Raw genomic sequence first — 26,537 nt, 5'->3', positions numbered from 1 at the left:
CAAATTCCATCCAAGAAATACATTCTAAATTAACTCTATTTTTTAAAGGAAGTCTTTATGAACTAAACCTTTTCCAAAATCAGAAGCTAGTACTCTTTACCACATGCCCTACACAAATGGGATCACACTAAACTACAGGCAATTGCTAAGCATGGCTATACAACTTTGGCCTGCCCAGTAGGCACTGACTCCTACATGCTTTTTTCTGAGGCCAGCAAGATAAAACTCACAGCTGGAATGTGATTAATGGTAGCCAACAATCACTAAAATCATAGGTTTCTTTGGCTTATTGAAAAACAAGCCTGATTATATGTTCCTATTATGCTGGTAGTACACAGAGATCCCATACCAGAATACTCAGTGCAAACCAGAGGTGCATACCAGTATCTGTCTCCAGAGTTGGTGACCAGATCCTGCTTGTGACTTGCTATCAGTGACTGGCCAATGGAGATACACAAACACACAAAATGATCGAAGTGACTTCCTAACGTTGAGATAAGGAGGAGTAGTTAGCTTAGTTTTCACCATTCAACTCTAAATACAAAGCTGGTCCTGATTAATAAGAAGCAAAAATACTTTCTCCCTAGCTATGCCAGCATGCACTAACTGCTTTGACATGTAATAAGGTCAGCAGGACTGATAAAGCAATCTGCAGTGGCTCAGATGCTACCAGAAGCATAATATGACAAACTGATCCAAGTGTTCCTTCCGGCTTCACCTTACCTTTTCTGTGCTCTAACTCTGAACAGAAAACCTAAACAGAGCATGCTTACATTACAGCATGTGGTCCTTACGTATTACCAGCCTAAGAAACACAAGTAGTTTATTTAGTTTAAAGTAAACCACAGAAGCTCAATATTTTAGCACAGCAGACTCATTAAAATTTATGAAACCCACTCTACCCCTTTGAGAATAACACTTGAATAATGTACTAGGTTCTTAAGTAATGGTTCCTTATTTTACTTTAGCAGGCTAGGCTATAATACTTTAGCAATGCCAGGCTCCTAAGTAATAGTTCCAATGTTTTATTTTAGCAAAGAATATCTTTGGACATTAATAGACGGCTATGAAAAAGCCTCTGTCTGAGACAGGGTCTTTCTCCATGGCCCTGGCTGTCCTGGAACTACGAAGACCATGTTATTCTTGAACTCACAGAAATCCATCTGCCTCTTCCACCCACATCCTGGGATTAAATTTGTATGACTCCATGCCTGGCACCATGAGAAAATCATAAAATAGATAAATAAATAACATTCTTTAAAGCCTTGGGCATAGTAATGTGTGTTTATAATCCCAGCACTCAGAAGGCAGTAGGGAGAAGGACTGTCTGTCACAGGCATAGAACAACCCTGGGACTTCCAGGTCAGCCAGGGCTACATAGTGAGACTATCTCAAAAACAAATCATATTAGCTACATATATGTTCTAAATGTACTTATATGACAACTTATTTTTTTCTAATGTGAATTACAGTATAGATCCGTATTCTGAATCTCGTCAACTGAGAATAAGAATTTATATAGCAAATTATATGGTTTTTACACAAGGTACAATGGCATGACTGTCTTTTTTAATGATATAGAACTTGACCTAGACAGGCTTTCACAGTAGTGCGTAGCTGTTAGTAACAAGGTTAAAGAATGTCTTCAATATTTACAAAATGCAAAACATTCTCAACTAGTACATTACCAAATAAATTCATGTTCTCTTTTGCAAAATCATTTTCTATTCCAGTATAAGACTGCAGTGGCCCACAGCAGGATATATGTTTACCCACTTCTGCCAATAAAATCTATGTCATGTGCCAGGCTGATAAGTAGATCACCTACTGATCACAGCACAAAAGCCACAGTACAACCCAGCTAAGTGCCCTGGCAAAGCTTCACACACCCTGTCTACAATGCAGAAGAGCGGAGGGGACTCAAAGCCTACCAGTCAGACAGCTCTGAGCACATGGAAAGGTATCGGTCAGCCAGGGTATGAACATAAGCCGCAATGTTCTATTTCTCTCCTTTCGACTGCACACTGACTTTCCATAGTTCTTCAGTAGTTTCTACTGACGATCTCAGCCCAGCCCAGCCAAATGGAGGGACAAAAAAAGGGGGGTGGGGCTAGCTGCCTGTCAGGTGCGATGAGGGAGACACACTGAGATAGCCAGGACACTGGCATAACCCACGGAGGAGGCAGTCTGAATATAATTGCCTACTCTCTCCAGACGGGTCCAGGGTAGTAGTAGCAAGCCCCAGGCCTTAGTCATGTCGTAAGCATACTAGCAAAGAACTTTAGCAAAGAAAATTTTGTTTTGTAATTTTCTTCTACAGGACAGATTTCTAATCTATTTGAGTACTGCAAATATATATATGATACTGCTTGAAAGCAGTAAGTGTAGTCAAGTCTCAACTGGCTATCATTGGATTATTTTCAGATTTACCAAAAGACCAGCTAATTTAAGACAATTCTACAAAAATGTTTCTAGAACATCATCTTAGTGACTGACAGACACCAGCTCCATGTCCAGGATCTAGCTCAATAATGTTACACCCAAGATGAACTGAACAGAAGGCCCAGGGCAAAGAAATATGGGCAAGGTGTCACCAGTAAGAACATTCTTTTTACAATATCCTACCACACTCTAAACGCTAAGTACAAAAGATGCACCACAATTCTTTAAAAAATAGGTTATGACTTTTCAAAATCTGTACTTAAGCATCTTTATTGAAACAAGTGGGAAATAAAAACATCCTAACAGCCCATGGAATGATACTAAAACAAATTCTGCTTGGCTTGTGTGATATAAGAGACACTCACACTGGCGTTCTCCTTCTCGCACTCCTTGTTGGCCTCTGGGCACGCTCTCAGAGTCCTCTGAATACAGGCGTTCAAGCAGTGTCGGATGACATGGATGAGCTTTGCTAAAGTGGTTAAGATAATCAACAGATAAATGTATCTTCTATAAAATTAGCTTTCCAATTAGAAAACTATAATCTCAAATAGTAGAGTATCACTTGAAGGAAAATCATTGAGGGATGCAGGAGAGCATGGAGCCTATTAAGCGAAAATACTGAGCATCTGTAATGTGCGCTTTGCTGGTGAGAGGCAGCAGGACAAGGGGGAAGCGGAGATGCAGACCTATGTTGGTGCTGGCGGTATGCTCATGGGCATACTGATAGAACCTCCGGGCAGCTGCGCGATTCATCTGGATCAGCGTGACACAGCGCTCACACCACACCTCCTCTGGCTGGTTGACGGGCAGAAAAGAGTTGAAGATGAGGCTCACCAGGCGCCGAGACACAGGCCGAGAATCCATTTCCAGGCGAACCAAAATGTCCTCCATGGGACATATTTTCCAAAACTAGAGCGTAGAGGTGGAGACATGCAGAAGAAAATAAGCAGCAGTTCCCATTACCTTGAAAACTGCTCATTTCCAGAATATAACTGTACCTGAATACCTGAATCCTGAATCCCACCATCATAGGCATGGAACTTTTTTACACTCAGAAAAAAAAAATCTCTCAAACACCTGTACCAGAATCTTCCTTTTCTGTGAACACATCTACAACTTAAATATGACGTGTAAGGTACAGCATGTGGCTGTGGAAAGGCCAACTATGACTCGTTCACTGCTTTGACTCCTCAGGAATGATAGCTCCAGTTAGTTGAGATGATCACTTCTACAAATGGAGGTCTACCAATCCACTAACTCATCTATTAACAGAAAGGTAATTTTTATCTATTAATAGTTTGGGTGTGAACACCTTACTCATCTCTCTCACGAGAGAACCAGACCATCGCTCTGTAACACTCTGGACTGCTAGCTTGCTCCTTCTACTGTGAGCAGTCTCCTTGTCCATATTGGAAGCTCACACAATCACATATTCCACAAGAGACAGACATTAGCACTGTTTATGATGGTGATTTGTGTGTGTATGTTTTAAGTCAGGGTCTCAAGTAACCTGGCCAGCCTCAAATATACTTTGCAGCTGAAAATTAATTTAAACTTCTGATCTTCTTGCCCCTATCTCCTGAATATTAGAATCACAGGCATATAACACCACACCTATTTATGCCGGGGATTGAACCCAGGCCTTTGTGTATGTTCCACAGGCACTCGGCCAACTAAGCTACAACCTCACCTCTAGCATAGGTTTCTAGTCCCTGGAGTCCATGTCTGTCCTCACCAACACACATCCTTCTTAGCAAAAGGCTAAGTCCAGATAAGTTAAATATGCTTACAAGGTACAAGCTGTCACTTTGAACATCAACAAGCAGATATGTGGGTGGCAATGCCCCCAGAAATGGGTACTTCCACAGTCAGACACGCTAGCCTTGAACTCCTCTCACCCTTGAACCCTCTTGTCTCAGTGATAGAGCACCTGCCTAACATTTATAATGTCCTGAGTTCAATCTCCAGTATCAGAGAAAAAAGTACACTGATTAGGAACTGGCAAGAGGCAACTTTTACATCCATCTTTATGATGTCAATAGATTGGCCTGTGCCCAGGGCATGTTGACCACGTTACAGCAACTCCTTGTTTAAAAAGAAAAAGAAAGCAGCTAACCTTTGCAAGTACTATTTAAAGTGCTAAATATGTATAGATCTGTCAAATACTGCAATGTTTTTAACATGAAATAAAAAATGTAAGGGGAGGACCTGGAAGATGGCTCAGGGGATAAAGGTGCTTGTCACCAAGACTGACAACCAGAGTTCAATCTCTGAAACCCACATGGTAGAAAGAATCAACCAACTCCTTCAAGTTCTCCTCTAACCTCCAAAAGTATACTGTGCACGCAAGCCCCATCATACATGAGATAATGTTTAAAAATATTAAAAATGATTACTTATATTAGTCTTTGCAAAATGAAACACACATTATTTCTAGAACCTTTCATGAGAAACATAAAACAAAGTTTTCTGACAATCTAGCAAATACGTTAGTTATCAAATTGATTAAAATGTAATTGGGAGGTTCCTAGAATTAACATTAAGTCTTTGTTGGGTGGTGACCAATGTCCTTTGTCTACCTCAGTTTCTCTTAACATCCTCTTACCTTTGCAGCTCTCACAGCCTTGATCTTCAGCAGCAGATCCACAAAAGCCACCCGCACATTCTCTGAGTTATCGTGGAGACTATACCTGAGCGGTGGCAAAAGCTGTTCCAATAATGGGTGGCTCAGTTTGTTATCCAAAACAATTGGCAAACACTACAGAGAAGGGGGGAGAAAGCACTTCAGATCAGAACACACCAATAAAACATTTAGTAGAAAGCATCTAAGATGATACTAAGTCCCATTCTTGCCAGAAAACATCACTTTCATAAAATTGCACATCAAAGGCATACTTTGAGGCTGGTGAAACGGCTCAGTAAGACATTCCATAGAGGCAAAAGGGGGGACTTTTATAGAGTTAGAATACTATGCCCAGCCCTAAACTAGTACTATGGCAACCAGACATTATTTTATAGAGAAAACACTTTTCTTTGAAACAGGGTCTCTAGACAACCCAAGTGGCTTCAAATTCAGAGTCCTCCTGCCTCAGACTCCTGAGTATTTCTGCTATTACAGGTCTTGGCTATACATCTAGGTAGGCAATACTTTAAATTTGGATTTTTAAAAGCTTAGTTTGGAGACTGAAGAGATAGCTCAACAATTAAAGTTATATATGGTGCTTGCGTTTCCAGCACCCCTGACAGGAATCTCTCAACCACCTTTAACACCAGCTCCAGGAGAACCCAATGGCTCTGGCTCCTCTAGCCAAAGGACCTTAGTTCAGTTCCCAGCCCCTACATGAAGGCTCACAACTACCTGTAACTCTAGTTCCATGAGACCCAACACTCTCTTCTGGCACCCATGGGCACCAGTTACACACATAACATATAGTCAAAACACCCATACACATAATTTTTATTTTAAAAATAAATAAAATTCTACAAAAAAAATTTAAGTTGTTGGTGCTGAAATACACCTATAGTATCAGTAATCTTTTCCCCACTGAGTAGGATAATATGTGATTTTCTATTATTTTTCCCCTTTATTTTCTACAAAATTCTTATAGTTTTACAAAATTATTGTATAATAGAATGTCACTTTTAGGTTTTTAAAAACCCTACCTTAAAAACAGAACACCGAACATCAGCTGAGCTAATATCAAATGCCAGCTCCCCCATGACTTTCTTCAAGAGGTCAACAAGAATGGTGGGAGGCATCATCTCCCAATATTTAGAAGTTATTTTACAAACACCAAGGATGCCTGTGGAACGGACCTGTGGATAAGGATCTTCTAAAAGGCTCTGAAAATAGGAGAGAAAACAGGTGTACAACTTTTAAATTATTGTTTGTGTTACATATTAGTACTCTGGGAACTTAAACCTTAATAGCAGATACTTAAGAGTTGCAGAAATAGTGGTGATACAGTCCAGGGTCCTAGGTATTCTGCAGGGGACTAGTTCCAGGATGCCTAATCTGCATATAAAGCAACACAGCATCAACTTCATGAGTAACTTCCTACTATATTGTTTATAGTCTAATGACCTGAAATAAAAGCTGTACATGTTCATTCAGGCACACAAATATTTTCAGTCCATATGATGTCACACATGAAGACCCTTGAAAAAAATAAATGAATTTCCCAAACTATAAAGCGGGAGTGGTAGAGATAAATCTTCAAGTCAATGTGCCAACACACATCTACTGGGAACGAGGAACACACAGTAATAATCCTGAAAACTACATAAGGATACATAATGAAATGTCAAGAGTGACTAAAACGAGGAGGAAGGAATAGTGTGGATCTGTGTGTCTGGGGACATGGGCAGAATGGGTTCTCCTTGCAGCTAGCTCTAAGACAGAGAGGTTAGCAAGCAGTAAATGCCCTCAATAGCAATACGTACATATAGTTCTTCAAACTGCTTCTGAATTTCACTGTCCATTTCAGTGGCAATGAAGTTTGGATCTCTAATAGGAAATGCCTCAACAAACAACAGTGCAGCATTTGATCGAACTTCAGAATTTCTGGCCTATAAAAATATAAGTACTTTTAGAGTTAAGAGAGTATTTCCAAGCTAATACTTCCACAATTTCAGTAAAGATTTATTTACAAATGAAAGATAATTTTGGGGCTGGCAAGATGGTTCAGAGGCCAAGGGCACTTGCATTTGAATTTAACAACATAAGTTCAATTTCAGGAACACATGGTCGCGAAAACTGACTCCTACAGGCTACACTCTGCCTCCATATATGCCCCACTTCCTAATAAACAGGCAAATAAATTGTAATAAACATGAAAACATAATTTTAATCTTTAAGTTAGCAAAAACAGGCTGTGGTTATAACTTAGTGATAAGCACACACTTCATGTGTAGGGCTCTAGGCTCTGCCCTTGGCATCACAAAAGTAAATAGACAAAATGTGAGGTCATCCTTAAATTAAGCCCAACTCTCAGTTCAGTGTCAATAGATATTAAAGACCAGTTTTCTCACTTCAAAGCTATATTTGAGTACACTTTTCAGTTTTCAGACTATTAAAAAGGAAGGGAAGAAAGAAGGAAGGAAGGGAGGAAAGGAGGGAGGGGGAGGGAGGGAGGAAGAAGAAAGAAAGAGAGAGAGAGAGAGAGAGAGAGAGAGAGAGAGAAAGGGTAGTCAGATTATTAAGAGGTGGCTGCTGTCTTCTGATCAACCAGAGCTGTTAGTGGAGAACACTATCTAGCGTGTCTTTACCTTCTGCCCCCACTACAGGCATGAGAGTGTAAGAAGAGGCTGGTGCTCCAGCTGTGACTCTCCACACTCTGAGTCTGTGACACCCACAATCACCCTCTGAACCAACTTCCACAGGAACTGTTACTTAGTACTGAAGTGATCTGCCTTTATAGTTAAGTGCATCAAAGAGATGCTTTTCATAGAGGTTAAAACTGAGAGCGTCCCATCTACACATAAGGCTGAGGCAGGAGAATCACTTGAACCCAGGTGGCTAGGATGGGCAACACAGTGGCAGCATAGCTCAAAAACATAAGAAATTTTGTTCTGAAATTCCAGTCTTTTAGCTGCCTTCTGAATTAGCACAGAATCAATTCAAAGCACATCCTTCACTAGGAACACCAGTGAGATGTTACCTTCAGTCCTCGCCACAGGATGGGTTTATATAACCTATACAGCATCTCCTCCACTCCCTGACGAACCTTCTGTTGGTGAAAGTAACTCAGCACCTAAAAGCCAAAGAGAAAGCAAACAAAGGCTATATAGTTATCTGCAAGCATTTGAGTCAGATGTAGTAGTGTACTGCTCAGGAGGCTGGTGAGTTTGAAGTCAACCCAGGCCACATAAGAGTCTATCTCAAAACAAACACACACAAAGCTCAGGAACAGGAGGAAAGGTTATTCTGCCCCACCCCACCACTGTGACACTTACAACATTCTCTAGAAAGACCTACAACAGATGCAAGACAACCTTGAATACAACAAATCAGAAAAAAAGAAATCATAGCCAAAATAACAATCAATGGCTCTGAATTCTAATATCACCTGGGTTCTAATGCCTACCATCCTGTGATACTTGCCTATTGTCACACTAATTGAGAGGCTGGGGCAGAAGATACCCAGGAGCTCTAGACTATCCAGGATAACTCAGCAAGACAGACCCTATCTCAAAAAAAACAAATAATATAAAAATTAGATTATTACTAGCCTACCAAGAGCCACATAGTTTTCACAGAGCTCTGATGGTAAGGGCAAAATGGACGCATGAACAGTTAAAATGGGTTCAGAAAGACAACTTAGCCTGACTCATCTTGACTCAAATGCTCTTTGAACCAACTATTGGCCCAGCTGCTTAGCCCTTTGCTGCCCTAAAGGAACAGGTTTCAACACTGCTGCCCCCAGGAACGGCACCAGCTCTCTAAGAATTCATAAAGAACAAGCATCTACTCAATACTCTTTATAGCACTAGCTTAATGGAGATGCCAGGCTCTTCCCGAAACTTATAATAAATTACAAATAGGCCATCCATTTTCTTTGACAGTCAGAGTCACCCCACAGTTCTGTATAAATGCTTGAACCCAGAAACAGTCAGTTTTGCCTTATCATTGGAATCCACTCCTTCAGAAAATGTACTACTGAAAACCCTGGATTAACTACAGCATGGGCGTGGTTTTCTGATGAAGATTTCATTCTCTTTGTAAATTTCAGAAAATGTCTCCCACCGCACATCCTAAGCCATCCTCTAACTCATGGCCTCCCACTTCAGCCTCCAGGTCAGTGGAGTTACAGAAAGACACCATCGCACTCAGCGTGATCGTTTCTTTATGAGTTTCACTGGTGGTCTAGTTTTCTAGCGTACAGTATCGCCATGTTTTGGTATAGATGATGCTCTCACTTCACGCACACAGTCCTAGTTGGGTTAATGACAGCATACACATTCTTTCCTCAGCCCAGGGCTAGTAGCAGAACAAACTGCCAAGTCACCAAATATCAAGATTCTAAGAAATTCCTTTGACTAACTGGGTGAAATTATAAATTTTTTCATTTAGCCAAAACACTTATCCACAAATAGAAAGGCTAAGTAAGGTAGGGTCTCAACAGCAACTGCTCACAATTGGTGGGTCTAAGGTGTCTCTCTCACCTCGCGGACTTTGGAGTGTACTGGAGACCTCCTTGGAAGGTGGATGCCGTGGAACATGAAGTCCTGGATGCAGTCATTTTCAATGGTCTGAAACAGTAAGAGCAATAACAAGCACCCATCACACAGGCCTTGAGGCAAGAGTCTCACACAGCAGCGCCTAAACTACTGCTCTTCCGGGTCAGAGCTGTTACTGCATATCCACTCCTGTGGTTTCCACACACAGACAGTACACTACTGCCACTCACAGAGCTGTTACTATGTATCCACTCCTGTGGTTTCCACACACAGACAATACACTACTGCCACTCACAGAGCTGTTACTATGTATCTACTCCTGTGGTTTCCACACACAGACAGTACACTACTGCCACTCACAGAGCTGTTACTATGTATCCACTCCTGTGGTTTCCACACACAGACAATACACTACTGCCACTCACAGAGCTGTTACTATGTATCTACTCCTGTGGTTTCCACACACAGACAGTACACTACTGCCACTCACAGAGCTGTTACTATGTATCCACTCCTGTGGTTTCCACACACAGACAGTACACTGCTGCCACGCACAGAGCTGTTACTATGTATCTACTCCTGTGGTTTGGATATCCAAAAAGTACACTACTTCTACTTGATCTGATGGAACAGTGAACCCCTACAATCATTAGAGAACAGCTCTTATCAGATAAAACACAGACATTAGGAAAAGGAACTGTATGTAGACCAGACAGATCCCGAAAAGTTACACAGTCCTGGGAACATCACAAGCCTGAACCTGTTTCAAGAACTTCTCCAAAAACCGCAGTGGAGCTACCTCCACAGCGGAGATCAGAACTCCAGAGACTGACTGAAATCTTCTGGGGACCTCTGACAAGTGCTAGGGAAGAAGTGTGTGAGAAACTCCTTGACAACTCAATGAAAACAGCCACAGGGAAAAAACCAAAGAAAAGCTAGGCCCAACTATGTGCTACCCTAGACTCCAGGGTGCAAGGACTCCATAGCTTTAGGCAAAGACATAAACGTTGCTATTAATATCATCTTGAAAATTGACCTTCCTTGAAAGTCAATTCCTTGAAAGTGATAAATCTCTGAATGTGGGGTAACATCCTATCTGACCAATGATGAGACAGGAGCTATGCCACGTGTCCTGGAAGCTACAGAGACAAACTGGAACTAAACTGGAACTATCAGAATACGGCATTCCCTTCTACAGGTGCCTCCAAACATCAATAAGCAAAGCCATTTTTCCTGATTAAAAGGCACATGCAGCCAAGCCAGACAGCTGGAGTACTGACTCCTGACCTCCACTTCTACCGCAGCACACGTGCACTCACACTCATGCACACTCAACATTCACAGCACAAGTGCATGCACAATCATGCGCACTCAAATATAAAACATAAATGATATAAAAAAGAAGTATACATCTATGTATGTATAACACACACACACACACACACACACACACACACACACACACACAAATGACTTAAAAAGTCAGGCACAATGAAACAAACCAGTAATTCTAGCACTCAGAAGGCTGAAGCAAGAAGACTATGACTTCAAGACCAGCCTAAACTCAAAACAAAATTTAAAAAAATAAAAAATAAGAATAAAAAATTGGAAGTAGGGGAACTGGGGAAGGGGCTCAGAAGCTAAGAAAGAGCACTGCTCGTCCAGAGCACTCAGTTCAGTTCCCAGCAGACATGATGTAAGGCGGCTCACAACGTTCTAGCTCCAGGGGATTCAATGTCTCTGGCCTCCACAGTCCAGAAACTTAGCATAAATAAACCCTTGCACAAATACATAATTAAAATAACAAAATAAATCATTAAAAAGACCAAGCAAACAAAATAATGGAGAATAATGCCCTGGCTCTGCCCTTTTCCTACACACATTTAAGACTATACTTAAAAGACTACATACACATAAGAGACTACACACATTTAAACTAGTTTATTAAAATTGTCCAAAGGGAAACACAGTAACTTTTGATGTCTAGATGTGAAAAAAATGGCAAATATAAAGACCAAGTGTAAGCAGGTAGAAAGGCAGTGTAACCGGAAGCTGCACTGGTCACCCTCAGTTCTCCAGAAGAGTCGGAGAGAATACTTCTCTGTGGGAACGCAGAAGGAGGAAACAGACAGTAGCACAGCACAGCTGACGGGTCTCTGTGAGAGAGCTCCATCTCCCTATACATGCAAGTGCGCTTGAGAACAATACTCAAAGTGCATGTCACGGACCCTGGAGATAACATAACCGACAGAGGAGGCGCTAAAGGGCCCTCAACAGCACCATCCATGGAAAAGAAACACCACACAAACACAGCTCTTCACTTTCAAGTAGCCAGAATGAAAACTAAGAAACCTGTCAAATTACTTAATATTACATTTTGTTTAGCCCAGTACGAATATCCATCTTGCAATGCAGCTCCCTTTGACTAGCCACATCCCAGCAACCCAATAACCAGAGGTAACTAGACAGTCGAGGCCCAGAGACAACAGAATAAGGAACACTAGCCCTCTGAAACTCCACATATCCCAGCAAGGTGATAGATGGGGCTGTGCCCAACACGTGGGCCACAGTGAGTCAGCCTGTCATTCTTCAACCAGCATGACTAACCAGCTTTATTTCCAGGTAGACTAGGCACAAGTTTTAAATAGCCCACCTTTGGATATTTAAGTAACTAGAATACATTAGATGTTAAATAAAATGAAAATACCTCCAATATTTTTCCCGAAGCTTTTTTCCAAGCTCTGAAATAAATTTCTGCAATGTGTACCATCAGAGACCTATTTTAATAAAAAGGTGTTAATACATATTCAAGTAACTTTACCATATACCACAGTTCAGTTACTCTCCTGCCTCAGGAAAAAAAACTGATATAGGACATGGTTCTGTAAACCATCTACAATATTACCTGAAATGAAAAGAGGAGACAGAACTGGGGAGAGGAGACTGGATAAAAACTCCTCCTCAGTCAATGTTACCACTACATAGGCCCAGAATTAAATTCTACAGTCCAAAGTTTTTAAATATGGACTGATGAGAGCTTACCTGGTAAAAAGGCACCTGCTACCTAGACCAGACCTGTCAATGCCTAGACTCCGATTGGTGGGAAGAGACAACTAACTCTTGAAGTTGTCCTCTCACCTCCACATGTGCACCATGGCACACCCACACCTACATCCACACCCACACCTCCCCAAACACACATGTGCACCATGGCACACCCACACCCATACCTACTCACCCCCAATAACACATGTGCACCATGGCATACCCATACTACGCATCCCCCAAGAACACAAACAAACTTAAAAAAATATTAAGGATAGTTTACATACTAATTCTTTACATATAGGAAAAGTTACAGTAGGATTCAACTTTAAAATCATCTATGTTTAGAAATGAGTTCAGTGTAATTTACAAAGGCAGTGTAAGGAAGCAATGTAGAATATTCCATGAGCTCTCCATTCAAACTAGAACCAAAGCCTTCCACATGCTTGCAAGGCTGCCTGGCACTAAGGGGTCAGTGACTGTGGCCGACCTCCGCAGTAAGGAGTGGGGTCAGACAGAAAGCACCTGAGCAGACGTGCACGCTCTGCATGGCAGTCTGACTGCTGGATAAGGAAGTACTAGGGCTAGAGCTTCATGGCTTCTCAGTAACTACCCAGTTCAGCCCACACTCAGTCAGTGTCCCCTGGATACTAATGACATGAGCTTTGTTGTAAGACAGAGCTAAAGAATCTCCACTGCTTTCTGCTCCAGCTACTCCACAGTGAGGTAGTGGGACATGTGTCTAGATCTGGAGATGAACCTGGGCCGCAGACACAGGCCCTGAGGGAAAGGAGGACTAAAAACGACAACCTCAATCTCTATGGGAGAAATGCTTTATTAGAGGAAAAGAGACCCACCTAATAATCCAGAGGTGAACCATAAGATCTAGTTCCTAAAGCTTCCAATTTGGTTCATGTAAACAGGGTGGTGTACACAACTGCAGTGGGGAAGCTGTAGTGACAGCCCAGAGTGGGCTACAGCAAGGCCTTGTCACAATAACACACACACACACACAAAACTTTTAAAACAAGCGAAGAATACCTTTCGAAGTCAAACCTCTAATACTTACTTTTGTAATCCAGATAACTGATTTTTAATGGTCTCATGGATCATTTTAATAAAGTCTATATTCCAACTAAAGAGAAAACTAAGAAATCTTCTTCCCTGTAAATGGAAAAAAAAATGAGGATAAACTGGGTACTGTAGCACACACCTGTAATCCCAGCCACTTGGAAGGCTAGGAGAGAATATGACAAGATCTCTTGTGGTGGGTGGTGGTGGGTGTGGTTGTTGGTGGTGGGTGTGGTTGTTGGTGGTGGGTGTGGTGGGTGTGGTGGGTGTGGTTGTTGGTGGTGGGTGTGGTGGGTGTGGTGGGTGTGGTTGGTGGTGGTGGGTGTGGTGGGTGGTTGGTTGCAGTTCGATAGCAGTCGTGCTCAAAAAAGAAAATAAAGGAAAAAAGTTAGATTCAGGGATCTCTAGCTCTCTCTCCCCTTCTCTACCCTTCCTTCTATCCTATAGAGTAATAGAAAGGGGGGGAAAAGAAAAATACACAAATTAGCAAACACAGCTATAACTTACCTCCTCCTTCTTGATGTAATTAACATTTATGAAGCACTCAAGTAACATATCTTTAAGTTCTCTACTTTCTTCCAAGTCACAGTCAAAGCAGTTCAAAGCCTGGTGGATCCGCCAGAGCCGACACACATCTGCGCCCTGCAGGTGACACAGAACCACAGGACAGAACAACGGCTACTTGTCTCAGTTACTTTCTCTTCCTTTATAAAGAGAACATAAAGCTTTATTTCAAGATAAGTATTTTATATCATGAATAAGGAAGATTATTGAATCATCAAAAATTAGGTCATAGTGACAAGTGAAAAAAGGGGTGTGTCCCAGCAATCAGGAGGCAGAGGATCGCTATGATTTTGAGGCCAGCCTGGTCTACATAGTTCCAGAACAGCTAAGGCTATACAAAGAAACTCTGTCTTGAAAAACAAAAACAAACAAATGAACAACCAAAAACAGATTTGCAAATGCTCTGTTTAGTTCTACAGAACAGTTCTGTTTTTTGTTTTTTTTTTTTTAAATAGGGCCCATGTAGCCCAACCTCCAACTTCCAAATTATTTTTCTTTGGCTCGGCTACAATTTCCCTAGGACTTTATAGTAATGTGAAATAACTCCCATAAGAAGTCTAAATCATGCCTGCCTTTTATCCAGAATACTCGCTGACTACCTGCTCAGTTCTGCTCAGAGTATGTATAGCCCTCCATGGACCACAGGGCCACAGGCACCTCCTCCCGCCCTTCACTCAATACTCAGAAAAACCCACCGGCACAGCTTAGCCTGAGAAGGTTTGGCCTTTATGCACCCCTGCTTCCTTTCCCTTGCAGAACTAGGGTCAAGGCATACAGGTAGAGTAACTGCCTTTTCACCATGAAGTGACAAAGGACAGTAGCCACACCCTAGGAAAGAACATGCAAGAAAACGCCCAACTTTCAGTGTCAGACTAGACTGTGCTCCTCCCACCTTTGACCTCTATACATCACTATACGACACTTACCTAAGTGGCTGTACCAGCTTGCAATCCTAAAATGGAGGAGTGTTCCACTTTTTCCACAGCCTCGCCAGCATCTGCTGTCACCTGAATTTTTTACCATTCTGACTAGTGTGAGGTGGAATCTCAGGGTTCAATTGATTTGCATTCCCCTGATGACTAGGGATGTGAGTGTGATTCTCAGACATTTGGTACTCCTCAGTTGAGAATTCTTTGTTTAGCTATGTACCCCATTTTTTAATAGAATTATTTGATTCTCTGGTGTCTAACTTCTTGAGTTCTTTGTATATATTGAATATTAGCTCTCCTTCAGATGTAGGATTAGGTTCCTCAGAAAATTAGACACAGTACTACTAGAAGACCCAGCTATACTACTTCTGAGCATATACCCAAAAGACGCTCCAACATACAACAAGAACACATGCTCCACCATGTTTATAGCAGTCCTATTTATAATAGCCAGAAGCTGGAAAGAACCCAGATGTCCTTCAACAGAGGAATAGATACAGAACATGTGAAACATTTACACAATGGAGTACTACTCAGCTATTAGAAACAATGACTTTATGAAATTCCTAGGAAAATGGATGTATTTAGAGAATATCATCCTGAGTGAGGTAACCCAATCACAAAAGAATATGCATCGTATGCACTCACTGATAAGCAGATACTAGGCCAAAAAGCCTATGAATGAAACAATTCACAGACCTTTAAAGCTCAAAAATAAGGAAAGCCAGAATGTGGATGCCTCAGTCCTTCTTAGGAGGGAGAACAAAACAGGGGAGGAAATAAAGTGACAAATAGAAGAGCAGGGATTGAAGAAAAGATCATTCAGAGACTGCCTCACCCGGGGATCCATCCCATATGCAGCCACTAAACCCACGCACTATTGCTGTTACTGGCAGGAGTCTGATATAGATGCCCCAAGGAGGCTCTGCCAGAACTATACTGATACAGTTGAGGATGCTTGCAGCTAACCATGAGACTGAACGCGGGACCCCAATGAAGGAGCTATAAAGAAAGAACTGAAGGAACTGAAAGGGTTTGCAACCTCATGGGAAGAACATTATCAACCAACCAAATCCTCCACAGCTCCCAGGGACAAAAACAGCAACCAATGAGCACACGTGGAAAGACCCATGGCTCCAGGTGCATATGCAGCAGAGGATAGCACTCTCTGGCATCAGTGGGAGGAGAGGCCTTTGGTCCAGTGAAGGCTTGTTTTCCCAGTGTAGGGGAGTGTCTAGGTGCTGAGGTGGGAGAGGGTGGTTGGGACAGGGAGCACCTTCATGGAGGCAAGGGGAGGGGGAAGGGGAAAGGGAACGGGGCAAGGGGATAGATAACATTTTAAATGTAAATACAGAGAATATTCAATAAAAACTGGAGAAATAAAGAAAAAGAAACTCACCTAAACTGAGACGCTATAGAACCCCACCCCTTTGTACCTAATGCACCCCTCACTAAGCATATCCTGAAAGAAGGAAGGGAACATACTGTTTTGGTCTCCAGACTCTTCCTCAGCAGCATGACAAATGCAGTCTTTCCCATGTCCTCCTTGGCAGGAAGGCCCCTTTCCCACCATTTGACACACAGATCCTGAATAGAGTTCTGAAGTTTATGTTCAGATTCAGGTAATGCATATAAAATACCTAAAACACAGCACAAATGTTTTCTGTTATTAAGCAACTTATTACCAATTCAGACTCAAAAGTACAGAGTACTGGGCTGGAGAGGTGGCTCAGGGGTTAAGAGCATTGGTTGCCCTTTCAGAGGTTCCGAGTTCAATCCCCAGCCACCACATAGTGGCTCCCAACCATCTGTAATATGATCTGACTCCCTGTTCTGGCATGCAGGTACACATGCAGATAGAGCACGCATATTCCCAAAATAAATATATCTTTAAAAAAAGTTCAGAGTACTGTGACTTGGTACAAGGCCTTGCTAAGCAAATATTAGTTTAATTTGCCAAATGAACATCATTTATAGAATGCCAAAACTTAGCCAAAAAATGATTTACAAGTGTTATAAAAATAGATAAAGCAAAATACAAAAGAGAGAACTTTAGACCTGGAAGCCTCATACTAATACATCTTGCTATCACTACAACTCTACCCTTAACTGGGATCAATATGGTGGCCTCAGGTCCAGGCTTAGTTAAAGTTGACAGGAACTATGGGAATCAACAAGTCCATAGCCCATAGTCATCTGTAAGAAACTCAGTGACACAGACTCTTTGGCTTTACGGCAGCAGCAGACGGAGAAATCTGCAGAGAGCTGTCCCTTCAAACAAGCACTGGTGCTATTAGTCCTGTGAGCCTGTCGAGGCACTGTCCTGAAGAACCTGCAAGTAGCAGCAGTCAGCAGCCCAGAACCCAGACCATCCTCGCTGACTCACGGTGCCCTTGAGTGCAAAGACATGCCTTAAAGTCTGTTTCAGACTGCTCCCTGCTCACGAGCATAGCTGACTTGCCTTTGAAAGGCCATGTTAGCGCCCACGTACCATTCAATATAACAGCACACTCCAGGAGGGCTCCGTAGTTCTCATGTTCATTTATTATAGACACAGAAGCAAGAATCACAGTCACAATTGCATATGTTATTTCTATGCTCTTTTTCTAAAAATAAAACATTAAGACATAGTAAGTTAAAGTGTACTTAACTTAAAGGACCTTGTAACACTCAGCTTGTTTTTTAAAATATCGAATAGTTACTAAATTTCAAAACTGGAGCCCCCTCTAGCTTTTTCTAATAGGCAGATTAAAACTATCAGTCAAATGTCCAGAAGAGTCATAACACTGAGGAGTAGAACAGCAATGGCAGGACTCGGCAGCCGGTAGCTATAAAGCTGCCATACTGCATTTTCCTAACTGTAGGGTTCAACCATTTGAGCTGGGCCTGGTTGCACACGCCTTTAGTCCCAGCGCTGTAGAAGCTGAGGCAGGTGATCTGAGTTCCAGACCAGCCAGGACAAATAGTGAATTTACTGTCTCAAAAAGAAAGTGCAAGTGTTCAAACAGACAATCTTTTCTTAACACAATAAAGAGGAACATTTTTATTTCTGAAAGTCAAATACCATCTTTGGACTGTGCTCTGATTCCATATCGTCTGCACCCTGGACTTCCTCTGTCTGCCACCCATCCACAGGGCTTTCCAACAACGTTTCTGTTAGTAAGTCCTTCAGCCTTTGCCATAATTCTTCTTTCTGTTTCCTTGACAATTCATCTAGTAACTCGCTTAAGCTGAAAGGATCAGAAGAATCTTTCTGTAAAATAAGATTTTTAAAAAACACAAAATATGAAAAATTAGTTGTATTCTTTACATACTGGTATTACTAGAAAAGTTTAAGTACTAAATTATGTGTTTAAGCATTTGGCTAGTTTTCTCAAAATCCTTTCCTAATAGGGAAAAACACAGAATTACCAAAACAGAAAGCATCAAATCTCTCCTCCCCTTTCTTAAGACTGGATAGTCAGAGTTTAAGGTTTCACCCACTTATAACTCATAAAATCAGTTCAAATGTCCAGCATCCCCAGGCCTGTTGTCAGATACAAACGCATGCTGGAGGTAATAACAGAAAGGGTCAGTTTCCCTCCTGCCAGTCCTTTGTGCTTCCAACAGACCCTCTGACATCTGCTCCTCAGACCCAGACAGCAACCTTTCCCTGAACCACAGGCCTTCCCCACACCTCTGCTCACTGGACTTTCTTTTCACTTTAGGCAGACTGACCACCACATCTCTCTGAGAGAGTGGAACAGGCACTGTCCAAACATGAAACCCAATCAAAAGGACTTTCCAGCAGCTGCTCTGGAAGAACTGAGAATAGTGACAATAATAGATTATAGCCTAGAGAATAAATTAGTATCAATGATGTTACAAATTAATAAAAACAAGATTATTCATTAATAGCACCGGCATGCTGCAGGACACCAATGAATAAACCTAAAGAAACATGGAGTTCACAAATGACAATTTGATAGCCATCACAGTAACAGACTCTGGTAAGAACTATCCAGACACTAAAACAAACAGGTACAAGTGTGCTGAGAGGCAGGTCATCCACAGCTGTGTGTTTCCTCAGAGAGCCCATGGTTCCAAAGGAAAAGCAGAAAGCTACCAGCATAGGCCATGAGCACCCACTTCCTCATCCACCAGATGACCCATATAACAATGAAAGGCCCTGACACTTCCAAGCAGCCCCTTCCCAAAGGAGACACTCGATCTAACTGGATTGGCTAATAGAAAAAAATACAAAAAGAGCCACCCATACCTCCAAGCCCTCTTCAGTGCTGTGACAAGCACAGGAAGGCAGAGCTGTCTCCTATAATCCCAGACTAAAGAGTACTTGCAACAGCTAAAGGTGGAGTCTGACACTGGGCTGGATCCTGGATCAGGAAAAGCATGAAATATAAATATGTATTGTAAATAGTGCTCCAAGTTTCACATCTTGAGGATCTTCATGTAGTTATATAAAATGGAGTTTCAACCATTTATAAAGAAAAATGAAATTTGAAGAAAACTGAATAGCTCTAGAGTACTACATTAACTAAGGTGACCAGATTCGTCAAAAATTGCCCGTACTTTCTCATACGCAGATTCCAGTTTTAATACTGCCATGTACTATGTCCATAAGTGGGCGTGAAAGCGGGTATAGGTTATTAAGCTTAATAAAAGACTGTGAGGGGCAAAAAGTAGTTCTACGGTAAAAAGCACGTGGGAGAGAGCAGGAGGCAGGAAAGGGTATAGAGAGAAATTAAAACAACAACAAACTAACGTGAAAAATTCTACAATGAAACCTAACTGCACTTAAGTTTCAAGAATGTACAGAGCTGTGGAAATGGCTCAACTGGTTAAATCCTTGTGAAGATCCACGTTTGGATCCCTAGAACTCATTTAAAAAGCTGGACCTGGCAACCTAACTCTATAATTCCTGCTTTTTAGGTAGTGACAAGAGATGAAAGGATCTTTGTCCAGAAGCTCTTGGGCCACCTACAGGAGCTTCCATGGCAAAGTTCCAGACTGAGCTATCCTGTCTCAAACAAAAGATGCCAGGCATCCGAAGACCTACTCCCGAGACCATTGTGTGACCTCCACATGTGCACCCCATCTTAAATAAACACACACAAGTTCAAGTACATACAGGAATTCAAAGCGTACTTAGTGGTTCCCAATCATTGTAGTCTTCATCCTAAAATCATTCTTTGTTTTGGAATCATTTAAGACAGTTACAGGCATGTGACTCTATCAGGGTGTATTTTTCTAAGACAGAGATATTTTCTTAAACAAAAAAATCATTAGCTCCACCACTCTAGAGACCACAGCTCCCACACCTCCCAAGTCCACTGCATTGCACTCGTAAGCACTAATGTTCCACATGCCTCTGAGGCTAGTTTGTCTTTTTCTTCTCTTTTCTGCTCTGTTGTTCTTTCCCCTTCCCCACAAGAACGGCAGGGGCTGTGTAAGCTGGCCATCCATCTACTTCTGACTATAAACTCCCACTCCTTCCCCAGGGAAAGCATCATGCTTACCACAGCAACTGTTGTTAGTGTGTTACTGTGTTCTACTAGGGTCCTACCTTCAATGTGTCACAGGCAACATGTTTTAGTACTGTACCCCTAGCCTTACTTTCTCCAGTAATCTCTGTGGCTTATTCACTTGAAACAGTCTTCTCTTTAGCCCAGACTGACCACGAACCCAACACATCTCAATTCGCGATCCTTCTGCCTCAGCATTATGGGTGCTATAATTGCGTGGTATACACCACCACGCCCACCATTCCGGTTCTTATCACCAGTGCTTCAAGGCGGTGGTTGTTAGTAATGCACAGGTCAGAACTCAATGACTCACCTCAAACTGATGTGCTTCTTTGCCCTAGCTCCTATCAGGTTAAAGTACTCAGACTGTCATACAGAAAATGGCATTTCGTAGCATTCAACTTGATGAAACTAAGCAATGTACAATTCTAATACACACACATAAGCCTATATTGTTTTACAAGCTTCATGGTGACTGGTTATATTAAGTTATTAAGTATACACAAAGCTCACTAATGCTAGAATGAAAAAGACTAGTAAATGTTTCACCAAGGTATCTGCTAGCTGCCATGCAATTCCACAGAGACTAAACATGAACAGTCTTCTAGAATGAAGGGACTTCAGAAAGATGCATCCTCAGTAGGCCACTAATGTGCCCTTGAGTTACTACATCTGTCTTCCCATGTGTGCGTGTGCACAGCTGTGCACTTGTATGAAGACCAGAGTTGATGCTGGATGTCAGGATCTCTCAGTGAACCCAGAGCATACTGACTGGATAGACTACTGTCTATCCAGCTCTAGAAATCCTCCTGTCTCCATCTCCCAGTGCTGGGATTATAGGCATGCCAACGGGACCTGGCCTTTTACAAAGATGATTCTCATGTTTGGGTGGCGAGCACTTTATAAAGTCACTCATCACTGCGGCCCTCCATCTGCCTTCCCATATTATTAACTTCCTTTACTACCAGCTCAGATCATTTTTGTTTTAGTTAAACTGTGGCATGTGACTCGTAACAACAGCCTTTGGGAAACCACCAGACACACTTCCACTAAAGCAGACAGTTACACAGTAATAAATTATATTTTGCTCCTATAGACACTACTATGGTATGACCTAAGACAAGATCATACTGTGAGATCATTTGTTTTACAAAGAAAAGTAGTTTCATATATGTTGCCAGCAGTAAGTTCATGATTGGACCTGTCCCCAATCTTGTGCCTTTTAATTTTCACTGCATAACCTCAATCAAAATAGTTGGGGCATGTTGGCTCCAGCCTCCTGCAGAAAGGGCCAACTATGACAGCAGTGGTGCAGAGCCCCACTCTACGCCACTGCAGTTCCCCCTCTGTTCCTGTAGCTCGCACTCCATACACTCCACAACAGAAGCCCCACCTACAGCCAATGCCAAGACATCTCTGACCTTTAAACACATGTTGTCTGTCTCGTTTCACCACCCTGGACATACTGTATTGATATTCATCTTTTCCCCACACCTAGGCTGGCCCTCACCATTATATCCAACCAAATGCACCACTATCCCTGCAGCTGAAGGCTTCCAACTTCTGCCTAAATCCAGAGCCACTGATAAGCAGGACTACACTCTCCACCTACCTGGAGCGGTCCTCAACCGGCTCTGCACAGGCAGTCAGACAAGCATCCCCAGAGGCAAATCTTTCTTCCGTCTTCTCATTGTCTTGTTCTAGTTTCCCTTCCACTCCAGCTCCTCTGTCTACATGCTGGCTGTTCTCTGCCTGCTGGACAAACTCTGAACTTCCTACAGGTTCTGCAGTCATTGGATGTGAAATGCCCTCTACAGACTCTGGTATTGAAGGTTGGTTCCCTGTTGGTGGCACTATTTAGGGAGGTTTAAGTGCTACGCCTTGATGTTTGTTATGCACATGCTTGCAGTTGAGAAAGTGAGCTCTCAGCCTCCTGCTCCCTCCGGCATGCCTTCCAGCCAAAACAGGGGCTCAGTCCTCTCAAACCATAAGCCAGCAATAAGGTCTTTTCTAAGTTGCTTTAGGTCACGGTGTTTTATCACGGCAACAGAGCACTACCTCAGCCTCCATCCTCCCTGCCTTTCCATTGCATCTGTCACTGCACTCGGACCCAACCAGAACTCTTCAGGCTAAAACACAGCCTTAGGGAGCCCCTTCAGCACCATGAGTTCTTCGGATAACTTCTGTTTATCTTCGACTTTTTAAACTCAGCCCCAAAATGGGTCCATTTAATTCTAAAGATTTTACCTATTTTTTTAAAAATAAACATTCATCCCTAAGGACTCACTAAGAGAACTGCATTTCACCCGGTGACATAATTTTAGAATATTACTTATATCCAGAGTCAAAACTACAATAAAAGTAAGACACAAAACTTACATCAAGTTGAAGAAACTGCAGAAACTCTTCAATCTGCTCCTTAGATACTGCTTGGATGAATGCCTCGCGTTTTTCCATGGCGGATGTGTTCTACCAGAGCCTGCCTTTCAACCTGGTAGAATACAACCACACCAAAACCTAAATGTGCAAAATTTCCCATAAGTTTTAACTTAATACAAACATTCAAGAAATCTTACACCACTACAGAAGACAGTTTATAACAACATTCTGACATAAAATTGCAATAATCTGGAAAAAAAATAAAAATCTGATGGTGTATTAACAAAACATCTATTAGCACCAATTGTCAATGAAGCAACAATGAAAGGACCGAGAAATTAAAAACTGCCTCCGGAATCTTACTTTCGCTTCCTTTTAGTCTTTGGACGCTGGCTTGGGAAGACCTGGCTTATGCCATAAGTTCAGGCTGATCTCCACAGCTGAATTCTGCAGACTCCACGTCTAAAGTCCCATTCCTCCAAGAAGATCCCACCCAACAATCATCTCTTGTTTTTTCAAGTGGGAGACTTGGAAAGAAAACCACAACAGTCCCGAGGTCACCTGGGAGCTTGTTAGCTCATCTGTGCCTCACTTCAGCGCCCTCCTCTGCACACCTACAGGATAATGAGAGCCCAAGGGACCTTGCTCCTTCTCTTTCCAACATGTGATCTCCCAGGAAATGATATTTTACCTTTACACCTGGTGCTACAATGACATACTCAAAAACATAAACCTAACAATACAGTTACAACAAATGATAGGATATATTTGCTACAGGACTTCCCTGCTTAAAAATAATTTGAAAATCCCCTATACCTTTCAAATACAGCAACATGGAAAATTGTTGGCATTAATTATGGAAACCGTGAATCACAATAAACATTCCTATTCTAAGTTGAGTAAAAGTAGAAAATAACCTCAACTTGACAACTCCTCACATCAGTAAATCTTAAATACAGCCACTTTGTTCCCCAGTTCAAATGACTGAATTGTGAACCGTAATTTTTTTTTTGTGATGAATAAAATGGAGAGGCAGGTGACCAGTATCAACACTTTGATAATTACGCTCATTTTGTTTATTTAAGTACACGATGCCACATAACGTCTACATGTGCTAGACAGACTTACAAACTGTTACTCCGTTTCTTGATTTGTCTCTTAGTTCATAACTAAGATGCTCCCTAGGTCAGTCCTAGGTGTAGGTTCCGGTTCCTCCCTATGTCAGTCCAAGTATAAATCAGCCCCAGTTAAGTGTCAACACTGATGTCCTCCTTAGTCAGCATCCCAGCCCCGTGCCAGGATCTTCCACGTCATTCTCTGGTCGGAGCTGGGGTTCTCCCGAGTCAACCCGGGTGCCGGTCTTTGGTCCTACCTACTCACCCTGGCTCCATGTCTGGGGTCCTAAGTCAGACCCGGTCGGCGTCCGAGAGCCTCCCTCGTGTGCCCAGGTCCTGTTCTCGAGTCCTCTCCAGTCCTACCCGGGCCCTCTTCCGGGGTCGCCCTAGACTGAGGTCCTACCTAGAGACCCGGGGTTCAAGGCTGAGATCCTCCGGGCGAGCCCCGCGTCTGCGTCTAGGATCCTTCCTAGTCAGCCGGGGTCCCGCTCTGCCCTCCCGCAGCACCTTCCACTCCACAAACGCCCGAGACCGACGGCGGCGGCGGACAAGAGACCCGCGACGGTGTCTGTCGCCCAGCCGCGGTCGCCCGCCACCCGGCCCTCCTCACATCCCACCCAACTCACCGCGCAGCGCTCACCTCACCGCAGACCCATAGTTTCCCGCGCTCGGACCAGATTCAAACACACCCGCGCGCTCCCCGGACGCACCCGCCCTCCACCCCGTCACCAGCCGCCGCTCTCACGAGATCTGACGCTATCTGGGCCACGCCCACATCCGACGTCTCCCCGGCCAGGCCCCGCCCCCTAGGACCCAAGCACCGCCTCCTGGCCTGACTGCCTCCGGCGGGAGTCTCTCCAGCGCGCCCACAGAGTGCGCACGCGCAGAGCTGCTGGCCGTGTTTCCCGCCCTTCGCCTCCCCCACCCGCCACGCTCGCACACACCCACTGCGCTGCGGTTGCTTCTGTGTTTCTCGCCCGCTGCTCGATGAGAGATCGCGTGGCAGACAGAGGAGGGAGAGTAAGAAAAGGAGACGAGGAATAGGCCGGAAGAGAGGAAGGAAGGAGATGGTACTAGGGAAGAGAGAGAGACTATAAGGAGGAAACGGGGAGGTAGGAAGAGGGAAGGGGAGAGAAGCTGAAGAGGCAGACTTGATAGGGAAGGACCAGTGGAGAGGAAGAGGCTGAGGCATGGTGCCAGAGGCATGGTGCCAGAGGAGGCGGAGGACGAAGGAGTATGATGTCAAGGCGTCCCAAGGAAGAGGCAGGGCCTTCAAACTTCAGAAATGAGAAAAAATAAACGTGTGTTGTTTACAAGCCACCATCTCTGGAGCTTTCTTATAGCATAAAACAGATGAAGAAGGGGGTTGGGGGCAGGACAGGGAGAGCCAGCTGAGGAAGATGGCAGCCCCAGCCTGTCCTTTCCCAGGTGCTTAGCCCCACTGCTGGGACTGGGAACCCCTCCATAGCTAGGAAACAGACTGGTCCTATGCCTGAGCCCACTCATGACCTTTGTGGTTTCCTGTACGTGGAAACCAAAGCCAGCTCTCCAACCCGCATGCCTCTCCTCAGCTTCTAGCCTCCTTCCACCTCCCTGCTAGCCACTCTGTTCCTCAGCCATTCCCCATTCCCTCTCAGCTTTTCTCCAAATGAAGTCTCTGTGACCAGTTCTCTGAGAGTCCCTTCAGAAATGTTTCCTGCACCTCATGCTCAAAATGTTAAAATGAGTTCTGTTGTGTAGATTGAATTGAAAGAATTTAGATGTTAGCCCAGAAGAAGCCAGCCTACCCAGCATAGGATGAGATGCCTGTTGACTACAAAAGAAAAGGCAGCCATAACATTGTATTTAGGTCTCAACAGTATAAAAATGATAGTGGAGAGAGGGAACAGGTTAGTTAGGAAGTTTGAGGTAGTTAGCAGAGTCACAGAAGTAGGGTCAGCCCACCTACAGCAAACTACCATTTGTACCACTTACCTGCTTCTTCATACAGGAGCCTTTTAATCTCTGACCACCTCCTTATCCAGTCCCTCGTTTCCCTACAGCCCCTTGACTTTGGATGCCTGACCCCACCACTATCACAGTTTCATCTACAGTCAAAATGTGAACAACCACCCTCAAGCTGGACTCCCACATGGACTTGTTATGCACAGTTCTGAGCTTCCTGCCACTCTCATTGTGGTTTGACTCATGTTCAAAAGAAATCACAGTTTCCCCTGCCTTGCTAAAACAGATAATGACTTTAACAGTGAGTTCTGAAAATTCCAGAGCTAGGCACCTAGACAGGCCAGTAA

The 26,537-nt window shown here is 43.1% G+C and overlaps 1 protein-coding gene across 1 annotated transcript in view; it reads right to left on the bottom strand.

Annotated features, from left to right (window-relative positions):
• Nucleotides 1–23,220, bottom strand: part of NCAPG2 (non-SMC condensin II complex subunit G2) — a 45,758-nt gene extending 22,538 nt beyond the window's left edge. The window contains exons 1-14 of the mRNA XM_080932880.1: nucleotides 23,132–23,220; nucleotides 18,295–18,483; nucleotides 17,722–17,836; nucleotides 16,716–16,870; nucleotides 14,245–14,379; nucleotides 13,736–13,830; nucleotides 12,329–12,398; nucleotides 9,607–9,693; nucleotides 8,103–8,195; nucleotides 6,886–7,011; nucleotides 6,106–6,285; nucleotides 5,048–5,200; nucleotides 3,129–3,351; nucleotides 2,808–2,911 (exon numbers count right to left, since the gene is read on the bottom strand). Coding sequence (XP_080789006.1) covers nucleotides 2,808–2,911; nucleotides 3,129–3,351; nucleotides 5,048–5,200; nucleotides 6,106–6,285; nucleotides 6,886–7,011; nucleotides 8,103–8,195; nucleotides 9,607–9,693; nucleotides 12,329–12,398; nucleotides 13,736–13,830; nucleotides 14,245–14,379; nucleotides 16,716–16,870; nucleotides 17,722–17,836; nucleotides 18,295–18,483; nucleotides 23,132–23,209 — 1,803 coding nt within the window. The 5' untranslated portion in view covers nucleotides 23,210–23,220. The remainder of the gene's footprint in view (nucleotides 1–2,807; nucleotides 2,912–3,128; nucleotides 3,352–5,047; nucleotides 5,201–6,105; nucleotides 6,286–6,885; nucleotides 7,012–8,102; nucleotides 8,196–9,606; nucleotides 9,694–12,328; nucleotides 12,399–13,735; nucleotides 13,831–14,244; nucleotides 14,380–16,715; nucleotides 16,871–17,721; nucleotides 17,837–18,294; nucleotides 18,484–23,131) is intronic.
• Between the last annotated feature and the right edge of the window lie 3,317 nt (nucleotides 23,221–26,537).

The sequence above is a fragment of the Micromys minutus genome (genome assembly GCF_963924665.1).
Source record: "Micromys minutus genome assembly, chromosome: 1".
Classification (NCBI taxonomy): domain Eukaryota; kingdom Metazoa; phylum Chordata; class Mammalia; order Rodentia; family Muridae; genus Micromys; species Micromys minutus.
The sequence above is the reverse complement of the archived record's forward strand: the minus strand, read 5'-3'. Positions and strand labels throughout refer to the sequence as shown.